The sequence below is a fragment of the Odocoileus virginianus genome, chromosome 2, assembly GCF_023699985.2.
Source record: "Odocoileus virginianus isolate 20LAN1187 ecotype Illinois chromosome 2, Ovbor_1.2, whole genome shotgun sequence".
NCBI classification, from domain to species: domain Eukaryota; kingdom Metazoa; phylum Chordata; class Mammalia; order Artiodactyla; family Cervidae; genus Odocoileus; species Odocoileus virginianus.
The window spans coordinates 89,538,765-89,561,262 of record NC_069675.1 but is presented as its reverse complement, the minus strand read 5'-3'; the positions used below and the strand labels follow the sequence as shown (position 1 = coordinate 89,561,262).

General features: G+C 39.4%; 2 protein-coding genes across 6 annotated transcripts in view; both read right to left on the bottom strand.

The window, feature by feature from the left end:
• Positions 1 to 22,498, bottom strand: part of RABGAP1 (RAB GTPase activating protein 1) — a 159,881-nt gene that overhangs the window by 58,668 nt on the left and 78,715 nt on the right. The window lies entirely within an intron of this gene.
• Positions 1,506 to 15,373, bottom strand: GPR21 (G protein-coupled receptor 21). Its single transcript, XM_020872141.2, has 2 exons — positions 14,969 to 15,373; positions 1,506 to 14,544 (listed from the first exon to the last, which is right to left on the bottom strand). The coding sequence occupies exon 2, from the start codon at positions 14,149 to 14,151 to the stop codon at positions 13,102 to 13,104; it is 1,050 nt and encodes a 349-aa protein (XP_020727800.1). The 5' UTR covers positions 14,152 to 14,544; positions 14,969 to 15,373; the 3' UTR covers positions 1,506 to 13,101.

The following is a 22,498-nucleotide window of genomic DNA, read 5'->3' as shown; positions in this document are numbered from 1 at the left end:
TCTACTTCAGTGATATGTTCTAAACCTACACTTCCTGATTTCATTCTGTTAAAACTTACCTACCTCTCCCTAAATGTGCTCTATGCTTTTCATAAAAAAATAATACACAAACATAGTTGTAAAGGTCAAACACAAAGCCTACAAAGAAAAAGAACAGACCTCTCACACTTCACACTATTCCCTGCTGTCAAAAGGCAACTATTTCCAAATTTTTAATTTTTAAGCTGTTTTTTTTTTTTTTTTAAATTTCTGAAGAAAATGTGTAGTTGCAACTTTCTGGCTTTTTGGAAAAATAGTGTTTCTAGTATGGGAGGTGATATTGTGGCTCTGTTACAGCCCCAACCCAATCTACCCTCCCACACATACTTCCCTACCCTCATCAAGACACTCAATATAACTTTGCTACAATTTTTGGCTAAATCAATATTGTTCATAACTGAATCACAGAGTATGTATCATGATCAAATTTCCTTCTTTAATTTTCTACTTTTTCTAAAGTTACTAATTATGAGATTTTTTCTTTACTTCAGTGTTCTATGTATCCGTATTTGTAAGGCAGGTAAATATTTTGAGACCCCAAATATCTCAAAATGGGTTTTACCCTCACACTTGAATGAAAGTTTGACTGGGCATAAAATTGTAGGTTAAAAATCACTTCTTAAAATTTTGAACTTATTCCCAATTATTTTCTTGCTTCAATGTGATAGGAAGTCCAACATGGTAGGATGTTTCTACAGCCCCGTCCCTACTCAAGACCAAGATACCTTTAGGGTTTTCTTCATCCTCAGTTTTCTGAAATTTTATGATTTGCCATTAAAAAGTCTTTTTTTATTACATTAAGCTGGTTGGGCCTTTTCATTGTTGTTGTTGTTCAGTTGCTAAGTCATGTCAGACTCTTTTCACCCCATGCACTGCAGCACAACAGGCCTCCCTGTGCCTCACCAACACCCAGAATTTGCCCAAGTTGACATCCACTGAATCACTGATGCTATCCAACCATCTCATCTTGTTGCCCTCTTCTCCTTTTGCCTTCAATCTTTCCCAGCATCAGGGTCTTTTCTAATGAGCTGGTTGTTCACATTAGGTGGCCAAAGTATTAAGAGCTACAGCGTCAGGGCTTTCAAAGAGTATTCAGGGGTTGACTTCCCTTTGGATTGACTGGTTTGATCTTGCTGTCCAAGGGACTCTCAAGAGTCTTCTCTAGCACCATGGTTTGAAAGCATCAATTCTTTGGTGCTCAGCCTTCTTTCTGGTCCAACTCTCACATTCATAAGTGACTACTTCCTTTTCATTATGTAAACTCATACCCTTCAGTTGATAAATTTCTCTTGTGATATTTGAGAATGTCTCCATTCTTCTTCTCTGTTTCTGAAAGTTTTCTTAGTCAGATATTGGACCCCCTTGGTCACGTCTCTAATTGTCTTGCTTTCATCTACTTTACTGCTTTTTGTTTCACTATTTGGTCTATCTCAATTTTATCTTCCAACTTTTCTAATTTTTAAAAATGTCTGATTATATTTTTAATCTCAAGAGCTTTCTTATTCTGTTTTTTTTTTTTTTTTTTTAATGGCATCCTATTTTCTTTAATGCTTGGACTTCCCTGGTGGCTCAGATGGTAAAGCGTCTGCCTACAATGCTCGAGACCCAGATTCAAACCCTGGGTTGGGAAGATCTTCTGGAGAAGGAAATGGCAACCCACTCCAGTATTCTTGCCTGGAAAATCCCATGGACGGAAGAGCCTGGTAGGCTACAGTCCACGGGGTCGCAAAGAGTCGGAAACGACTGAGCGACTTCACTTTCACTTTTCTTTAATGGAAGCAAAATCATCTCTGAAAATATTCAGTTATAAATACTGGATTTTGGGGGGGTGGGTTTCTTCTGTGACTTGCATTGCCTCTGCTTCCTCTGATTTGTTTTGGGTTTTGCACATTTATGATACATATTCTCAAATCTATTCATAAGACTTTCTCTTGTTGACTACTGATATTAAAATATAAGGAATAAAAATCAACTGGAAGCCTTAGATGCATGAGTGGGATTCACTGACTGATGGGCATCAACTTAAAGTGATGGGCCTGCCCAGTCCGTTTGAACTGAGCGCCTTCAAATACTGGCCCCCAGACTGGACTCCTCTTATCTCCTGCTTTAGAAAGTTTAAGGTTGACTAAGAGCATTCTAGAAGTGTAATGGGAAGAGGATGTTTTTGTTGTTTAGTTGCTCAGTTGTGTAGGACTCTTCTGTGAGTCCCGTGAACTCTAGCCCGCCAGACTCCTCTGTCCATGGATTTCCCAGGCAAGAATACTGGAGTGGGTTGCCATTTCCTTCTCCAGGGATCTTACCAATCCAGGGATTGAATCCATGTCTCCTGCACTGGCAGATGTATTCTTACCATTGAGCCACCAGGGAAGCCCAGGAAGAGGACACTGATTATTTAACAAGCAGACATTCTTTTGACACTCAGGTTTTCGACAAGGTGTTTTAGGCACATTCTCAGCTATGCCAGGCATCTGGAACATCTGTGGCTCAATCTCTGAAGAGTAACTTTCCCGTCTTCTGCTGGGATGGTGAAGTTGTCTGCTAGGGCCAGCTTGGGATGGAGATCAAGGTAGTAGGTGACAGTACCTAAGTGTGCTTTCAATAAACTTGCTAACAATTGTTTCATTTTCAGCTTCATGCTACTCTCTGCCTGTAGAGGCATATAAAGAATCTAATTTCCACCTATTTATTGGGTTTTATGGGCAGATTAGTTTGACTCTTTTTGTCCCTCCTCCATGACTTTAGAATTCAGCTTTGTCAATTCTGCAGTTACCACTTGTCTGCTGGGTTTCTATAACCCCACATTTTCTTGGGTTCATTCACCTGCCAATAACTCTGCTCCTCTTCTCTTTGTCCATATGTATTATACTTCTGCTATTTTTGTAGTGGATCAAACCAGTCAGTCCTAAAGGAAATCAGTCCTGAATATTCATTGGAAGGACTAATGCTGAAGCTGAAACTCCAATACTTTGGCCACCTGATACAAAGAACTGACTCCTTGGAAAAGACCCTGATGCTGGGAAAGACTGAAGGCAGGAGGGGAAGGGGATGACAGAGGATGAGATGGTTGGATGGCATCACTGACTGGATGGACATGAGTTTGAGCAAGCTCCAGGAGTTGGTGATGGACATGGAAGCCTGGCATGCTACAGTCCACGGGAATGAAAAGAGTCGGACATGACTGAGCAACTGAACTGAACTGAACTGACTGTGGAGTTAACAGAAATAAACATGCATACTAAATCTGCTAATATTTAGTAGAAGTCTGTCACATATTTTCCAAGTATAGAAGTTAGCTGATATATTGATAAAAGTTTCTTAATCTCTCTAAACCTAAGTTTCCTCACCTGTTTTATATATGTATATATAAACAAAAAATAAAAAAGCCCTACCCGATAAGTTTCTGTGACAGTTACATGAGGTAACAATGTAGGTTCTGAAGTCAGAAAGACTTGGGTTTAAATCCCATATCTTCTATCATTAACTGCTTGACTCTGGCTACTCCAAATCTCACATTTCTCATTTTTGTAATGGGGTTAATAATATGAATCACTAGCTCAGAGACTGTTGGAAGGATTAAATAAGACAAAGTTTATAAAACTCTTCTGAAGCATAGTAAGACTCTGTTAACAATTATACTGTTGCCCATAATGCTTTATACACCTAAAATTACACACCCAAGCACATATATACACCACATATCAGCCTTTAAGTCTTCTTCAGGACTTGACTGAATAAAGTCAAGCTCCAACTCCTCTGCAAAAAGAACAAGATATAACAGGAAAGGACAATGAATTAGGAAGTAGGCAGTCTGAGTATTGTCACAAATGGTTATGTGGCCACTGGACTGTTTTCCTATTGGTAAAAAGAGAATCAGAATAAATGATCTATAATGTCTTTTTCAGCTCAAATGGCCTTCCCTGTCTCCTTTGGGGATAATATGACTTTCAAAAATTCAATGTTTCTAATAACCTTATACTGTTGATTTTTATAGGTATTTTCATAGATCTTGTTTTTCCAACTAGATAGTATATATTTGCTCTATGAAAACCAAGATGAGTTGCTTCCCCAAGTTAACAAAGTAATGAGGCCACTCTTTGAATATGAAATCAGAAAACAAAGTTTTATGGTAAAAGTGATATATACAACCACCTCAAAAAGAATAAGTTAGAAGACTGTAAATTTGCAAGGAAATATACTAAAAGGTAAGTAACAAAAAAGTTAATTTAACTAAAGAATATGTCAATTAGAAGGTCAGTGCTAAAAGTACAAATAATTTCAACTTTCATCAGCATCCCAATGACCAGGTTTTCTGATCATAGAGGTAGAATATCAGGCTCAGTCTTATATCAGGAAAAGTTCATGTTACAGAACCATATTCTGAGATTTCATTCGCACCAAGCAACATTCTGAATATGGCCTGGCTTCCCATGAAGACCAATCAAGAGAGAAAGATTGCTCCCTACTGCCAGCACTGATTTCTTATTTTAAACTAATGAAGTAACATGATCTTAAACACTGGCAAATCCCATGGACCCTGGCGGGCTACAGCCCACGGAGTTGCAGAGAGTCGGACACGACTGACCACAGACATGCACACGCACCCATACACGGACCCACCCCAAGAAACAGACCCATGGTATGCCAACTGTCCCAGTAGGCTTGGTAAATTTACCCAGATAGTCACTCTGTGAAGCCTTTTGAGAAATGGATCACAGAATTTTTCCATATGATACATGTAAAAACTATGAAGTTCCATAAGAAAGTAATCATGTGATCCTTCTTTAAATCCCTGAGGCCAGCTAGCAATACTGGCATCTAATAGAGCTAGCTACATAAGTGCTTCTTGACTGCTTCTTAAACTTTCCCTAAAAGCCAGTTATGGCATGATACAATTTTCCATACCCTACAGCAGAATCATCCTCTTCATGGATCACAGCCTTGTCATGGTAAATGGGCTTATGTAACTTAATGAAAATGCCATGCCACGCAATGTTACCCAAAATGGATGGGTCACAGTGAAGAGTTCTGACAAAATGTGGTCTACTGGAGGAGGAAATGGCAATCTACTCTAGTATTCTTGCCACAAGAACCCCAGGAACAGCATGAAAAGGCAAAAAGATATGATACCCGAAGATTAACTGCCCAGGTCGAAAGGTGTCCAGTATGCTACTAGGGAAGACCAGAGGGCAACTACTAATAGTTCCAGAAAGAAATGAAGTGGCTGGGCCAAAGTGGAAAAGGTGCTCAGTTGTGGATGTTATCTGCCGGTGAAAATAAAGTCTGATGCTGTAAAGAACAATATTGCATAGGAACCTGGAATATAAGGTCCATGAATCAAGGCAAGCTGGATGTGGTCAAGCAGGAGATGGCAAGACTGAATGCTGACATCTTAGGAATCAGTAAACTAAGCGGACCAGAATGGGTAAATTTAATTCACATGACCATTGTATCTACTCCTGTGGGCAAGAATCCCTTAAAAGAAATGGAGTAGCCCTCATAGTCAACAATAGATTCCGAAACACAGAACTTGGGTGCAATCTTAAAAATAATGGAATGATCTCAGTTCATTTCCAATGCAAAACATTCAGCATCACAGTAATCCAAGTCAATGCCCCAACCACTGATGATGAAGAAGCTGAAGCTGACTGGTTCTATGAAGACGTACAACACCTTCTAGAACTAACACCAAAATAAGATGTCCTTTTCATTATAGGGAATTGGAATGCAAATGTAGGAAGTCAAGAGATAGCCCGTAACAACAAGCAAGTTTGGCCTTAGATTACAAAATGGAGCCGGGCAAAGGCTAACAGTTTTGTCAAAAAAATATGCTGGTCACAGCAAACACCTTTTTCCAACAACCCAAGAGACAACTCTACACATGGACATCAGTAGATGGTCAATACTGAAATCAGATTGTATAGAGCTTCTTCATACATACATTGCATAGAGCTTCTTCTATACAATACAATTGTATACATAGAGCCTCTTCATCTACAAAGAACATAATCAGTCAGCAAAAACAAGACGGGGAGGTGACTTGAGCTCCTTACTGCAAAATTCAGGCTTAAAGTGAAGAAAGAGGGGAAAACCACTGGGCCATTCAGTTATGACCTAAATCAAATCCCTTATGATTATACAGTGGAGGTGATAAATAGGCTTAAGGGGTGAGATCTGGTAGACAGACTGCCTGAAGAATTACGGACAGAGGTTCCTAACACTATACAGGAGGCAGTGACCAAAATTACTCCAAAGAAAAAGAAATACAAGAAGGCAAAGTGGTTGTCTGAGGAGGCTTTACAAACAGCTGAGGAAAGAAGAGAAGTGAAACGCAAGGAAGAAACGGAAAGATTTATCCAACTGAATGTAGAATTCCAGAGAACAGCAAGAAAATATAAGAAGGCCTTCTTAAAGGAATGATGCAAATAGAGAAAAACAATAGAATAGGAAAGACTAAGAGATCCCATCAAGAAAATTGAAGATGTCATGCAAGGATGGGCACAATAAAGGACAGAAATGTCTAAGAACCTATCAGAAGCAGAAGAGATTAAGAAGAGGTGGCAATAATATACAGAAGAACTGCACAGAAAAGGTCTTAATTACTCAGATAATCACAATGGTGTGATCACTCACTTAGAGACAGACATGCTGGAGTATGAAGTCAAGTGGGCCTTTAGGAAGCATTACTCTGAACAAAGCTAGAAGAGGTGATGGAATTTCAGCTGAGCTATTTAAAATCCTAAAAGATAATGCTGTGACAGGGCTGCACTCAATATGTCAGCAAACTGGAAAACTCAACAATGGCCACAGGACTTGAAAAGGTTAGTTTTCATTTCAATCTCAAAAAAGAATAATATCAAAGAAGCTTCAAACTACCACACAATTGCGTTCATCTCGCATGCTACCAAGGTTATGCTCAAAATCCCTCCAGCAAGGCTTCAGCAGTACATAAACTAAGAACTTTCAGATGTACAAGCTGGGTTTAAAAAAGGCAGAGGAACCAAAGATCAAAATGCCAACATTCGTTGGATCATGGAGAAAGCAAGGGAATTCCAGAAAAACATCTACTTCTGCTTCACTGACTGCATGGAAGCCTTTGACGGTATGGATCGTAACAAACTGGAAAATTCTTAAAAAGACAGGAGTAACAGATCACCTTACCTGTCTCCTGAGAAACCTGTATGGGAATCAAGAAGCAACAGTTCAAACCAGATATGGAACAATGGGCTGCTTCGACACTGGGAAAGGAGAACACCAAAGCTGTATACTGTCACCTTGCTGGTTTAACGTCACGTGAAATGCCAGGCTGATGAATCACAAGTCGGGATCAGGATTGTTGGGAGAAATATCAACCACCTCAGATATGCAGATACCACCACTTTAATGGCAGAAAGTGAAGAGGAACTAAAGAGCCTCTTGATGAGGGTGAAAGAAGAGAGTGAAAAAGTTGACTTGAAACTCAACATTAAAAAAACTAAGACCATTACATCCGGTCCCATTACTTTGTGGCAAACAGAAGAAGAAAAATTGGAAGCAGTGACAGATTTTCTTTACCTGGGCTCCAAAATCACTGCGACAGTGACTGCAGTCATGAACTTAACAGACGCTTGCTCCTTGGAAGAAAAGTTGTGATAAACCTAGACAGCATATTAAAAAGTAGAGACATCACTCTGTTGACAAAGATCCATATAGTCAAAGCTATGATTTTTCCAATAATCATGTACAGACATGAGAGTTGGACCATAAAAAAGGCTCAGCGACAAAAAACTGAGGCTGGTGCTGGAGAAGACTCTTCGTAGTCCTTTGGACTGCAAAGAGATCAAACCAGTCACTCCTAAAGGAAATCAACCTTGAATATTAATTGGAAGGACTGATGCTGATGCTAAAGCTCCAATACTTTTTGGCCACCTGATGCAAAGAGCCGACTCACTGGAAAAGACCCTGATGCTGGGAAAGATTAAAGGCAAAAGGAGAAGGAGGTGGCAGAGGATGAGATGCTTAGATAGCATCACCAACTCAATGGACACGAAGTTGGGTAAACTCTGGGAGACAGTGGAGGGCAGAGGAGCCTTTTGTGCTGCAGTCCATGGGGTCACAAAGAGTCAGACATGACTTAATGATTGAACAACAACAATAGCAGTACCATAAGCACTTCAGCCTGAATACATGACCAACAGTGTGTTAAGAAAAGAAAGGAAGGAAAGATGGAAAAGTGGTAAAGACTAAGAGAAAAAAGAAAAAAAAAAAGCAATTTCTTTCACCAAGCTGTCCTATTCTACCATGCTTCTTTCATTGTGGCTGATTTTTACAGCGTACCTTATGTTGATCTAAAGCCAAAATCTTGTACATACTGTGAGAAACTGGCAGTCTGACAGCACTGACTTAAATTCCCTGGTGCTTCCCTAGTGGCTCAGAGGTCAAGAATCTGCCTGCCAATGCAGGAGATGTGGGTATGATCCCTGGGTCAGAAAGATCCTCTGGAGAAGGAAATGGCAACCCACTCCAGTATTCTTGCTTGGGAAATCCCATGGACACAGAAGCCTGGTGGTGGGCTACAGTCTATGGAGTGGTAAGAGAGTCAGACACATCTTAGCAACTAAATAACAGTAACAAAAAGTCCGTTGGCCAAGGCTACTGAACTTTTAGGAGTAAAGTTACCTAGCATATAAATCACACACATTCCCACACTACTTCTTGGTACAAAGAGAGATGTTTACTATTTGGAGTTTAGAATGGCCTTGACCATATGAAAAACTGCTAATGGGCTTCAGAATACCCTTTGACTATTACTGCTCTATAATAGTGACTAGAAGTGATCATTAGAGAGGGTCATTCATTAGTTCTGTAAAACTTAACAAAACTTCGATACTAAGCCAGGTTCCATGTTAGATTTGGGCGATAAAGGTATGAAGACACACTGAACCTAGCTTTAGAGACTTTAGAAACAAGGAAAGGGAGTAAATGGAATAGTTTTATGTTCAATTTAAACTACTGTCATTTTAGAAAGGTGAGAATTTATCATGCCTCTCTACTTAAATGTGGGATTGGCTTTCAAAGATCTTACGTGGGGTAATATCACACCAACATGTAAAACTTCCTTAGATATAAAACTATGGCAGATAAATAACAGTATTCATTTTTATTTGCAAAGCACTTTACATATTACAAAGTTCTTTTACATCCATTATCTAATTCAGTCCTCAAAGTAACCCTGTGAAGGATGAAAGGATTATTATAAATAGAAAAAACCAAGTGCTTAGAGAAACCACTAGCCCTTACAAAATGTGTCAATTAGTAACAGAATCACAGATTCTCTGTTCAGAGTTCATTTTACATATCATGATTCCCTTATTACCTAAATTTTGAAGAAAAGCCAAATGACTCATTTATAGCCATAGGAAATGTCTAGAACATTCCTTTGGTCTGCAAAATATATTAATAATATGTATATTTAATATAAAACTTTAACCTGAAATGGAAAAAGTACATAAAAATCAACACAAATGACTTATGAAGCCTTTAGAATTTTTTCATAATTCGATGATTCTCCCCATCCTTAAACTTCCCCAAATCTCTTCATATAGCAATAAATTCCGGTTTGTCAATAATTTATTTCACAAGTCTTTTATGATACAAAAACACAGAGTCAGTAAAATTCCTACATCATCATCAAAAGCTGATGTTTTAATCAAACCTGAAAAGCTGAGGAAACTCCCAGAAATCACTATACCACCTGGGAACTCGTAACCCTGTTGCTTCATTTTCAAGTTCAAAGAGGTGAAGAGTAAATGCATTTAACAGTACAAAAAATTCAAGTTTTCCCAATTCTTAAAATACTGAGACCATTATTCAAGTAAAAAGGAAAAGTCATTTAAGAGGCTCAAAATAGTATTTATCCAGCAATAAACCTTAAAGAAAATCCTTTTCAAAATGGGATTTAGGGTAAGAACTAACAGGTCCATGAAAAATGCAAATAGCCATTCTGCTGTAAGACAATTTTTTCATTAAAGTGGAATAATTGTCCTTTTGTAATTGCTTTTCCACTCTAAGAGCAAAAAACACACCTTCAGTGAAATCATTGTATTAAAAACACAATTAACTACAGATACAACTAGTATAGTCTTATTTTTAAATTTCCTATGAAATAATTTCAACACAATCACAAAAAGCTTACACTTCCTCTGATATCAGTCATATACCATATAAAGTTAAATAGGCTTGTCTTGCCAAAGCCTAGGGTGACTGACTCTAATACTTTTTCTCATTCTCAACCAGTTAAAACTGGTATTTAAACAAAATGTCATTAAATGTTGCAATAAATAGGCCAGGATGAAAAGGTTACTTATAAATACATACAAACTCTGCAAATATATCACACAGAAACTGCCTCAGCCAGAGAAGACTGTATGATTGTATCCAGACACATCTCTTCTCCCCAGCATGCACATACCTCAAGAAAACAAAAATGTAAAAGCAGTACAGATAAGGAATATGAGAACAGAATTGATACCTGAAAGAAACCTTAGCATTTACAAGGTCCAATGGTGACAAGATAAACTGGAAAGACATCTGATATTAAGCAAGCCTCACAGAGGGCGGGTGGGGTGGTGGTGGTTTGTTTTCCTTTAAAATTACTATATCTACTTAACTTCTACTTTAGTTTTAGGCTGAGACATTGATAGAGGTTCTAATCTGCGGTGGGTTGAGGGGGGGGAACCTCTGACAACATCTAAATTTGGTATTAGGGCAAAAATGTAAAAATCCATTAACAAAAGCTCTTATTAAAAGAACTGTTGCCTTTCCAGTCATTAAAATATCAGTGTGATTAGCCATTTCCAGAAAATTAAACAGATTTCCTCATCTTCATAAAATTTCCAAAAAATCTTTTCCAAAAGCCTTTCTGTTTTCTCTAAGACAGAACCCTACTGCAAGAAAAAATTAAAAGGGCTCAGTCGTCCCAAAAGTAAAAACTGATGCTAACTGACTAATTAGTAGATTTAACATCAGTTTTCTATAAAAATTAATCTTTATGATTACCATATTGGCAGAACTAAAAACTGACAAGCAAACTGTGCCAATTTGAACAGTTTACATTCTTTAATATATACATGAAAGAGAGAAATTTTTAAAAAAAATCTGTGCCACTTAAATAAAGGGAAATTATATATAGCTATTTTTCAGAATCTAACAGAAGGTTTTCTACTTCAAATGGCAACTTAACAAAGCCACTGTTAACTCACAATTTCAGCAGGAGTTCTAAATTTTGAAATAACTTAGAACCAAATTTTCAAGCTTTTGGGAATAACTCAGAATCTGAAATTTAAATGTTTATGCTAATACTTGTTCTCTTAAAAATAAAAATGCTTAAGTAGAATGATTTTGAGGTTAAAAGCAAATCTCTAAAATCTAACATCATAAGAATGCTATCCTTTATTTCAAATGGGAGTAAGATGGAAAACCAAACGATATCTGCCTGTTTTACAAATATCCATGTCCTTCCCTGGACTCAAAAATCCACTTTAACCCATTTCCCTTCGTTTTCTTCTATCTTCCATCTCACTGAACACCACTGTCACATTCCTATTACAACATCTAGCCAAAGGCAGAGATCATGCAAGTTCCCTGAAGACTTCCAAAACATTAAAACCAGCAGAAAGCAAAGGAAATACTTTATGCCTGGAGCTGCTGGGAAATCCTTCTTTCCTTTTAGAAAAATAAACCTCTTGCTCTAAACATAACCACTTTGAGAAACCAAACAGCACTATACATACAAATACACAGCACTCTCAATTACTAATTCTATAGATTTTGCTAGTATTTTGGCTGAAAAAAAAAAACAAAACAAAACAAAACAAAACCTATTTGAGCAAATGAACTGTAACCCAATGATGTTTCTTTTTTTTCCCCAGAAAGAGAATAGCAATGGAGACTTAATCAGAATTTCTTCTCTCATTCCTTAACACTAAATATGGATTTCTTCACACTGACTGAAAGAATGCTCTTAAAAAGAATTAGTTGCCACTTTATTTAACTACAAAGAGAACACCTCAATCAATGCCTTCTATTTTAAAAAAAAGAACTAGCTAAATGTATAGTGTATTTTCTGACTCAAGTTGCTTAGGATGCTTTTTTTCCTGATATTCTAATATTTCAAAAGGTCTCTAGATAAAAAAAGCAGAGAAACTAAAGATACATTTTAATGTATTTTCACCATTATAAAAGTGGCAGCCATAAGCCTATCATTTAATTATTTTTCAGGTTATTAAAATGCATTTGGCTATAAAAGAGAAATCTAACTCAATTCAAATATTCTTAATACATACACAAGGGCATGGGCAAAAATACTAGAACACAATCACTTTCAGTACATACATCTCTTTAGGTCTCAGTGAAGGATGGCACAAAATATATCTTAGTTTTTTATATAAATTATATAATTTGACTGTACTTTTGCTTCACAATTCAATGCACAAATTTAAAATTAATGTTTTAGTTTTCACATTATTCACTGCATTGAGAATTTTCTCAAGAGAATAAGACAAAACATTCGGCTTTCTGAAGGACAGTGTGGAAACCTGCAGCATAGTTATACCTTGACATACATGAAGAATTCATCACTTAATTACTATACAGTTAATTCATCACTGTATTTTAATATTCCCTATTAAATCAATTGTACATGAAGCCTAAACAGCTGGAAAGAACCCAGAAAAGCACAAGAAAACAAAGACTTAAAAATGCTGACGCTTTTCACAACCAGGTTCAGTCATGCCAGCTGGAGAGGTGTTAGATATGGCTTTATTCATTTTTAAATCTGAGAAATACAGTCACTTCCATGACATTATGAACAGCAATTTATCCTCATGGTCCTGATTCTTCTCATTCAAAAGCATTTAAAAAAATCATTTCTGCAAACTTAACAAGGTATTTTGGATGGATCACTTGTTAGCTATAGCTTAGAATCAAATTATTTTGTCCCACATTTCCCAGAGAACTAGAAATACAAAAAGATAAAAAGGAAACACACACACACAAAACACAGAGTGACTCAATATTTGAACCACTTCAGACATGAAATCCATTAAGAGGGCCTTTGCTCCGAACTGTGTAAGGGTCCTTAGCTACCATCTGACTTGCACAAGAAGTACACATGGCCCCTGATAGGCGCTTTAGTCCTCTTTGGAAAACACTGTTGGAAAGACTATAAATGACACAGTTGCAGAAACTATTACTAATAGCAAGCCAGGTGGTCAAGAAGGATGCGAAGCGGTTGCTGTGGCCAGTAGAGCTCTCCAATAAGAAGTAGATGATGTATGGTAACCAGAGGATGTAAAACACACTAGTAATTCGGAATAGGACCATGGCATAACGCTTATCAGAACAAGCCTGCACCTCCCCAGTCTCCCCACTTTGGCTGCTGAAGCGGGCTTGCCTTTCGTTGATTTCCTTTGTGTGCTGTTGGCAGATGCGGAAGATGTTGAAATAGGTGAAGCACACAATAAGGGCTGCTGGGGCATACAACATCATCACGATGAACAGGGTGAAGTAGGGGTCGGTGTGCCAGGACTCCGCACACCACTGAAACACATCTCCATGATATCCAGGTTTGCCCCAGTGGAAAAAGGAAGGCAGGAAGACCAGGGTGGAATATAGCCAAATCAGGAAAATACACAGACGTAGTCTCCAGGGTGTAACCAGGGTATTATAGGTTAAAGGTTTAGTGATAGCAATATATCTATCAATGCTGATACAGGCCAGAGAGGCCATGGAGACACTCTTCAGAACTGATACTACAAAACCAAATACTTGGCAAGTCAAGGACTCCTCTACTGGAAGCGGGTAGTGGAGGAGTGATAAAGAAGGGACCAGGCAGCTTACGCCAACCAAGAGGTCAGCATATGCCATGGTCTGGATAAAGTAACTTGTAGTATGGTGGTTCAACAAAGGTGCACAGTGAAATACAAAAATCACAATGATGTTGCCAGAAATAATCAACACAGTTAGAAAGACAATAATCAATACTTCCAAAAGGCAAAAATTGACAGTTTCCAAGTAGCCAAATGCCAAGAGGCAAAAAGAGTGGCTGCTCTGATTACCATCCAAGGTAGAGTTCATCTTGAGCTCAGGAGTGATCTTTCACTTCATGCTGCCGCTTGGCTGCTGCCAACAGTTCAAAGGAGCAGCTGCTGTCATTGCGGTCAGCTCTGTGTGTCTGCAATAATGCCCGAGGAGCCTTAGTCCCCAAGCTCGCGATGCTGCCGCTCTGGTGCATTGCCTGCAGTGTAATTCCCCTTTAAATCCTTCTTGGAATAGGGAGTACCAGCAGCAGTTGTCTGGCCAGTCCCAGATGCGGCCATAGTACCAGGTTTACCATACACATAGCACCAGGGGAGTAAGGCAAACTCTGGGTACAAGGTCTTCAGCCAGTGAGGGTGGGGGGCAGGGGCAGAAGAGAAGGGAGGAAGGCTAGGACTTCAGCAGGAGTTGTAATGAGTCTCCTCTGAACAGCTGACAGAAGAAAAGGAGAGAGCATTTTACATTTTGTATCCAATGCCCCTAATCAAGAACCTGGCTAGCTCAGGCTGGTATCCCACCTCCCACTCCATCCCACCCCGCCCAGGTCAACTATTCACGCCTACCCTCAGCAGCACCCCCACATAAATGTTTCTTACTTTACAGAGGAGGCACAGCAACAGCAGGCTTTCATGACCAACATAAAGCAAAATCAATCGCCAGTCAGATCAATCTAACCCCATTTCCTTTCTTTTGAGCTTTTCAGGGGAGAAAAGGAATCTACTTATACCATTTAGTTACCACTAATAAAATTAGCTAAGATAACTTAATTTTTTTTTATTGATTCCAATGTAATATTTTGCCTCTTAGAAAACATTTCAATAGCATCGATCTATCTAGCTCAATTTCTGAGTATTACCTGTAATTCTGCATGCTGCAATCCAAACAAAAGCCACAGAACATCCTTAGCAGAAAGCCTTGCAAAGCAGGAATGTGCCTCAGCCTCGTTTACTGCAGAACTGAGACACAGAGGGAGGGGATAAAGGAGGAGGAGGAGAAATAGGGAGAAGAGGGGGCTTGGGAAAAGGAAGAGGCGGGGGAGGGGAAAGAAGAAAACGCCCGGGTGCGCGCACTCGCTCTGGCATCTTTAGCAGCTCATTAGAATTCACTGCCAGAAAATTGCTCCCCGATTTCCAGACTGCACAGTGGGGGGATAACTTAACATGCTTGCAGTGCAGCGTCTGAAAACTGTTTCCTCGTCGGTCTGGAACCCCCCCTTTCCGTAGATTAAGCAGAATTTAGACTGCCAGTAAGAAGAAGAGGTAGTAACCAGGACTGAGTGCAAGCCGGGAATTAGACTGAAACACATTGCCAGAGGGGTAATGGTGAGAGGAAATTCCTATTTCCTTGTACCATTTCCCACAGAACAAAGAGCAGTGTTAAAGAATAAAAGTATGTTAACAGTGCATGACAACTGAAGAATCAAAATCCAGCACCAGAAGTTCTAGCTAGAAGGCTACATATTTAGCATTAATTTCCTCTCATGATTCACTAAATAAGGATCAGTTTTAAGAAACATGACAAAAATAACAAGAAAATTTAAAAATTAGGTCTCTAAGTTTCAGAAAAAACAAAGAAAATCCCATCCATTCCAAATACTGCAGAAATAGCACACACAAAGAATTATACTGTTCCTATATTCAACACTATCCTTTGGCTGAGATGTCATAACTTGCTTCTAGTTTGCTGTGAAGTGGTACATATACAAACAAAAGATGGGTAAGTAAATGCACCCATAATTGCAGGAAGTTTCATGGTACAAACTAGCTTTGTATGGTAGAACACACAATCTTGTCTGTGCCTACTCACATAAATTGGGATTGTATTGTGGCATTTCAGATGATGTCAAATGAGCACAATTTTCAGCTAACTGGGAGTGTCAAATTATGACAATTTTTAGTTAATTGTGTATTTTTAGTATCTTTTCCTCCAGGTAACTTTGGTCTCTCAATTCATTCTTCTAAGTAAAGTTTCACATAACTCAGTAGAGTAAAATAAACAAATGTTGACATCTGAAAACATTTCAGGAGGTCTGCACACTGGGATGGAGATCCCAGTTTCAGATTTGTTTGCTTCACACACATGCTTTCTCATTACAGGCAATGGTTACTCATCATCAGAATTCAATTACATTTTAAGATCTGAAGCACTGTGCTTATTACATGAAGGCAAGGAACTCAAAAAACCTATTAAGCATAATAGACCTGCAATTGACAGGTCTTACTGGAAAAGATGGCAAAGTGTGTCAAAAAGACCCATGACACTGACCTCCCATCTGGCTCAAATCCTTGCTTCCTTGCTCTATTATCACTTAGTTTCTCTTAGCTTCAGTTTCATCACCTTCAAAATGAAGATCATACTCCCTATTTCATGAGGTTGTTGAGAAATAAAGCAGATGGTGTACACAAAAGGCTTACCAAAATCTAAGAGATAGGAGGTACATAACTTTACTTTCTTCTCATACAACTTAAACAGCGTTCCTAAATAGTCTGTGTTTTCCCACTAGTCACGTTGTGCTGCTTGAGTCTGGGCTCTTCTGAACCCTAAGGTGCCCTCTCTCACTGTGGCTGTCTAGTTCTAAGGGTGGTAACAACAGCCATCTGGATACACTGCTGCCTTGCATTCCTCAAATACATTTAGACTGTACATATGTAGGCAAGAAGGAATGACGTGGCATTAAAATATTATTCCCATTAGACAAGTAATTTCTCTGCCTATGTCTCCAGACCTGAAAATGGTTCCCAATGCCTTTCCAGTCTGATCTCACTAGTCCAAATCCCCCAAATACTTGCCCTCCAGCCAACCCAGATCACTCACTACTCTCTACATTTGATGTAAACTTTATTTCTGATCTCCCTGTTTTGAGTGCTTAATAAACATTGACTTAGAATAATTTCTGAGAGTTACATTTCAGTAAATGGAAAAACCATTTGCCAAAGCTACGAGTCTGCGTTTTTCTAACTACTTGTTAGAAAAGCTACTTGGGCTTCTAACTTAATCTCTTATTCCCTCTCAGGTTTCTTATGTATGAAACTAGATAGTTATGCTGATAAAAACAGCTGTTACATTAACTGATAGCTTTAAAGAATTAAAAATGCTATAAAAATGCAATGAAACCAACAAGCTGTTATGAAACCATTAGTAAAATAGTAGTGCTTTCAATTTTGTTTCTGTTTTAATAAAATCACTCTAGGACCAGCTATAATCAAAATATTTGTGTGTATGTGAGCACATGTGTTCAGTCACTCAGTTGTGTCCTGACTCACTGACCCCATGAATTGCAGCCCACCAGACTCCTCTGTCCGTGGAATTCTCCAGGCAAGAATATTGGAGCAGGTTGCCATTTCCTACTCTAGTGATCTTCCCGACCCAGGGATCAAACCTGCATCTTTTTCATCTCCCGAATTGGTAGGCAGATTCTTTACCACTGCCACCTAGGAAGCCCTCAAAATATTCATACTAGAAACTAAATAAAAATATCAGCTAAGAGTTAAATGTTTTATTTTGGATTAAAGAAACCACTTTAGAAGAGAGAAATTATTAATGATAAGGGGGAGCAATAAATCTATGTCCTCACAAAAATCCATCATTACATTTCCCTTTAAAAATAATGCAGTTGCAAGATGTATTTAATAAAAGAGTATTTCTGTATATATGACTGAAAGAAAATATACTAAAAATCAATTCTACTTTTCATTGGATATGGGATTACAAATGATTTTTTTTCTTTATGGTTTTGTTTTGTGAATTTGCTAATTTCTATGTGCTCTTTTTATAATCAGGTAAAAGACAGTCAAAACAATATATAACATGTCCCTTTTGGTAAAACTAACAAAAAAACCTGGCTGTATGATGTCCTCCCAGAGCCACATTGAAGAGATGACGCCAGGTTAAGTCACCTAGTTCACAGGGTTCAGCTCCATTTGCCTTATGTCATCACTGCAACATGCCTTCAGACAGGACTTGGTACTCAATTTATTCATAATGAACTCTGATGGCCTCAGTTAAAAATTCTTACAGAAAGACAATGTAACTTGATGAACCATGTAAAACTGTTAATATTTAATCATTTTGTTAAATATCAGTAACCTCAGATATACAGATGACACCATGCCTGTGGCAGAAAGTGAAGAACTAAAGAGCCTCTTGATGAAAGTGAAAGAGGAGTGAAAAAATTGGCTTAAAGCTCAACATTCAAAAAATAAAGATCATGGCATCGAGTCCCATCACTTCATGGCAAATAGATGGAGAAACAGTGGAAACAGCAGCTGACTTTATTTTTTTGGGCTCCAAAATCACTGCAGATGGTGACTGCAGCCATGAAATTAAAAGACGCTTACTCCTTGGAAGGAAAGTTATGACCAACCTAGACAGCATATTAAAAAGCAGAGACATTATTACTTTGCTAACAAAGGTCTGCCTAGTCAAGGCTATGGTTTTTCCAGTGGTCATGTATGGATGTGAGAGTTGGACTATAAAGAAAGCTGAGCACCGAAGAATTGATGCTTTTGAACAGTGGCGTTTGAGAAGACTGTTGAGAGTCCCCTGGACTGCAAGGAGATCCAACCAGTCCATCCTAAAGGAAATCAATCCTGAATGTTCACTGGAAGGACTGATGTTGAAGCTGAAACTCCAATACTTTGGCCACCTGATGCAAAAAGCTGACTCATTTGAAAAGACCCTGATGCTGGGTTAAGGGCAGGAGGAGAAGGGGACGACAGAGGATGAGATGGCATCACCGACTCAATGGACCTGAGTTTGAGTAAACTCCGGGAGTTGGTGATGGACAGGGAGGCCTGGCGTGCTGCAGTCCATGGGGTCGCAAAGAGTCAGACACGTCTGAGTGACTGATCTGAACTAAACCATTTTGTTTCTGGTTAAATATTTTCTGATCTATAACAATGGCAACTTGTATATGGCTCAGAAGTTTGAAAGTGAAGTCACTCAGTCATGTCCGACTCTTTGCAACCCCATGGACTGTAGTCTACCAGGATCCTCTGTCCATGGGATTTTCTAGGCAAGAATACTGGAGTGGGTTGCCATTTCCTTCTCCAGGGATCTTCCTGGGAAGCCCCTGTATGGCTCAACCTAACACTAAAAAATTAAAGTAACAGAATCACAAAACTAGAAATGAAAAATGGCAGAAATAGAAAGGAAAGATGAAACGAAAATGAGAAAAGAACGTCTGAATTACATTTATTCTTCTCTCAACCTCCTCAGGAGTTTATCTACTATAGATGGAGAAGGATCAATCTCAGAGCTTCAAATTTGTTAAGATTCACTTCTGGGAATTATCTATTACTTATTATTTAGTAAAAATGAGCTTTCAATGTTGATTTATTTAATTAACATATTATCTTACTGCAGCTGATATAGGTGCATTTATATCAACGTCATTCCAAACCCAGTTTAAGGTACTTTGACTCATCTTTCATTCCTCTCTCCCTCTCTCGAATATTTGTTCATTCGTCAAGTGCCAAAGATCCTACCTTGGAAATTTCTCTCAAAAAGTATCTCTTTCTCTATTTTTCCTGCCACTAAACAAACCAAGGGATGATTATCTCTTGCCTTGAATTACTAACAGGTTTTGCTGCAATTAATCTTACTCTACTCTAACTCAACAATAATACAAATAATAACAATAACTGAGCAGTAATTTATACTTACCAGTCAGTTCAGTCGCTCAGTTGTGTCCGACTCTTTGCGACCCAATGGACTGCAGCACACCAGGCTTCCCTGTCCATCACCAACTCCTGGAGCCTGCTCAAACTCATGTCCATCGCATCAGTAATGCCATCCAATCATCTCATCCTCTGTTGTCCCCTTTTCCTCTCACCTTCAATCTTTCCCAGCCAAAGGGTATTTCCCAATGAGTCAGTTCTTCCCATCAGGTGACCAAAGTACTGGAGTTTCAGGCTCAGCATCAATTCTTCCAATGAATATTCAGGACTGATTTCCTGAACGATGGACTGGTTGGATCTCCTCACAGTCCAACGGACTCTCAAGAGACTTCTCCAACACCACAGTTCAAAAGCATCAACTCTTCAGCACTCAGCTTTCATTATAGTCCAACTCTCACATCCATACATGACTACTGGAAAAACCACAGCTTTGACTAGACAGACCTTTGTTGGCAAAGCACTATCTCTGCTTTTTAATATGCTGTCTAGGTTGGTCAAAGCTTTTCTTCCAAGGAGCGAGCACCTTTTAAAATTTCATGGTTGCAGTCACCATTTGCAGGGATTTTGAAGCCCCCCAAAATAAAGTCTCTCACCGTTTCCATTGTTTCCCCATCTATTTACCATGAAGTGATGGGACCGGATGCCATGATTTTAGTTTTTTGAATGCTAAGTTTTAATAAGCCAACTTTTTCACTCTCCTCTTCCACTTTTATAAAGAGGCTCTTTAGTTCTTCTTTGCTTTCTGCCATAAGTGTGGTGTCATCTGCATATCTGAGGTTACTGATATTTCTTTTTTTTTTTTCCCCTGATATTTCTTCCAGCAATCTTGATTCCCGCTTGTGCTTCATCCAGCCCAGCATTTTGCATATTGTACTCTGCATATAAGTTAAATAAGCAAGGTGACAATATACAGCCTTGACATACTCCCTTCCCCATTTGGACCAGTCTGTTGTTCCATGTCCAGTTCTAACCGTTACTCCTTGACCTGCATACAGATCTCTCAGGAGGCAGGTCAGGTGGTCTGGTATTCCCATCTCTTTAAGAATTTTCCACAGTTTGCTGTGATCCACACAAAGACTTTTGAGCAGTCAATAAAGCAGATGTTTTTCTGAAACTCTCTTGCTTTTTCTATGATCCAATGGATGTTGGCAATTTGATCTCTGGTTCCTCTGCCTTTTCTAAATCCAGCTTGAAAATCTGGAAGTTCATAGTTCACATACTGTTGAACCCTAGCTTGGAGAATTTTGAGCATTACTTTGCTAGTGTGTGAGATGAGTGCAATTGTGTGGTAGTTTGAACATTCTTTGGCATTGCCTTTCTTTGGAATGAAAACTGACCTTTTCCAGTCCTGTGGCCATTTCTGAGTTTTCCAGATTTGCTGGCATACTGAGTGCACCACTTTCACAGCATCATCGTTCAGGATTTGAAACAGCTCAACTGGAATTTCATCACCTCCACTAGCTTTGTTCGTAGTGATGCTTCCGAAGTCTCACTTGACTTCGCATTCCAGGATGTCTGGGTCTAGGTGAGTGATCACACCATCATGGTTATCTGGGTCATGAAGATCTTTTTTGTATAGTTCTTCTGTGTATTCTTGCCTCCTCTTCTTAGTATTTTCTGTTTCTGCTAGGTCCATACTGTTTCTGTCCTTTATTGTACTCATCTTTGCAAGAAATGTTCCCTTGATATCTCTAATTTTCTTGAAGAGATCTCTAGTCTTTCCCATTCTATTGCTTTCCTCTATTTCTTTGCACTGACCAAAGGAGAGCTAGCTGGCTGTATGCCAGCCCTTCCCTGCTCAGAGGCAGACTTGTGACAGCTAGAGCCGGAAGGCAAGGGGTTGCTGCAATCTCAGCCCCAGAGAAGGCATCTTCCAAACTGTGAGCAGGCTCCCAGCTGCTACCGTGTCTTCCTGAGAGCCTGGCTGTCTGACATCTGCCAGGAGGGTCGCAGCCCGAGATCAGCTTTCCAGAGATCAGCACACCTGAGATGGTGCTCTCACGGGGCACCCAGGAAACCGAGCAGCTGGGACCAAGGAGGCGATTAAGATGCATGGCTCACCTATGACAGTGCACTCTCCAAGCACCTGGTCACCTGAGCTGCTCAGACCTGGGAAGGGCACAAAAACGCACGCGCCATCCACAGAGACTGAGCCAGAACTGTGTCTGAGTGTCTCCTGTAGACGCATGGGTCAGTAGTGGCCTCCCGCAGGGGCAGGGGCTCTGGGTGTAGCAGACCAGGGTATGGCATAAGCCCTCTTGGAGGAGGTCGCCATTAACCCCACCATAGAACCACCAGAACTTACACAGGACTGGGGAAATAGACTTGGGAGGGCATTAAAAAAAAACCTTGTGTGCACCAGGACTCAGGAGAAAGGAACAGTGACCCCACAAGAAACTGAGCCAGACTTGCCTGTGAGTGTCCAGGAGTCTCGGGTTGGCGGTGGCCTGCTACAGGTCACTGAGTTCAACAGTGCCTGCATGGGACCTTTTGAAGGAGGTCACCATTACCTTCATTACCTCCACCCTAGTTTGGCCTCAGGTCAAGCAACAAGGAGGGAACACATCCCCGCCCATCAACAGAAAATTGTGGATTAAAGATTTACTGAATGTGGCCCCACCCATCAGAACAAGACCCAGTTTCCCCCTCAGTCAGTCTCTCCCTTCAGGAAGCTTCCATAAGTCTCTTATCCTTATCCATCAGAGGGC

Bases quoted from the DNA above. Each gene is read 5' to 3' on its own strand.
- GPR21 (XM_020872141.2), bottom strand. From the start codon at position 14,151: ATGAACTCTACCTTGGATGGTAATCAGAGCAGCCACTCTTTTTGCCTC.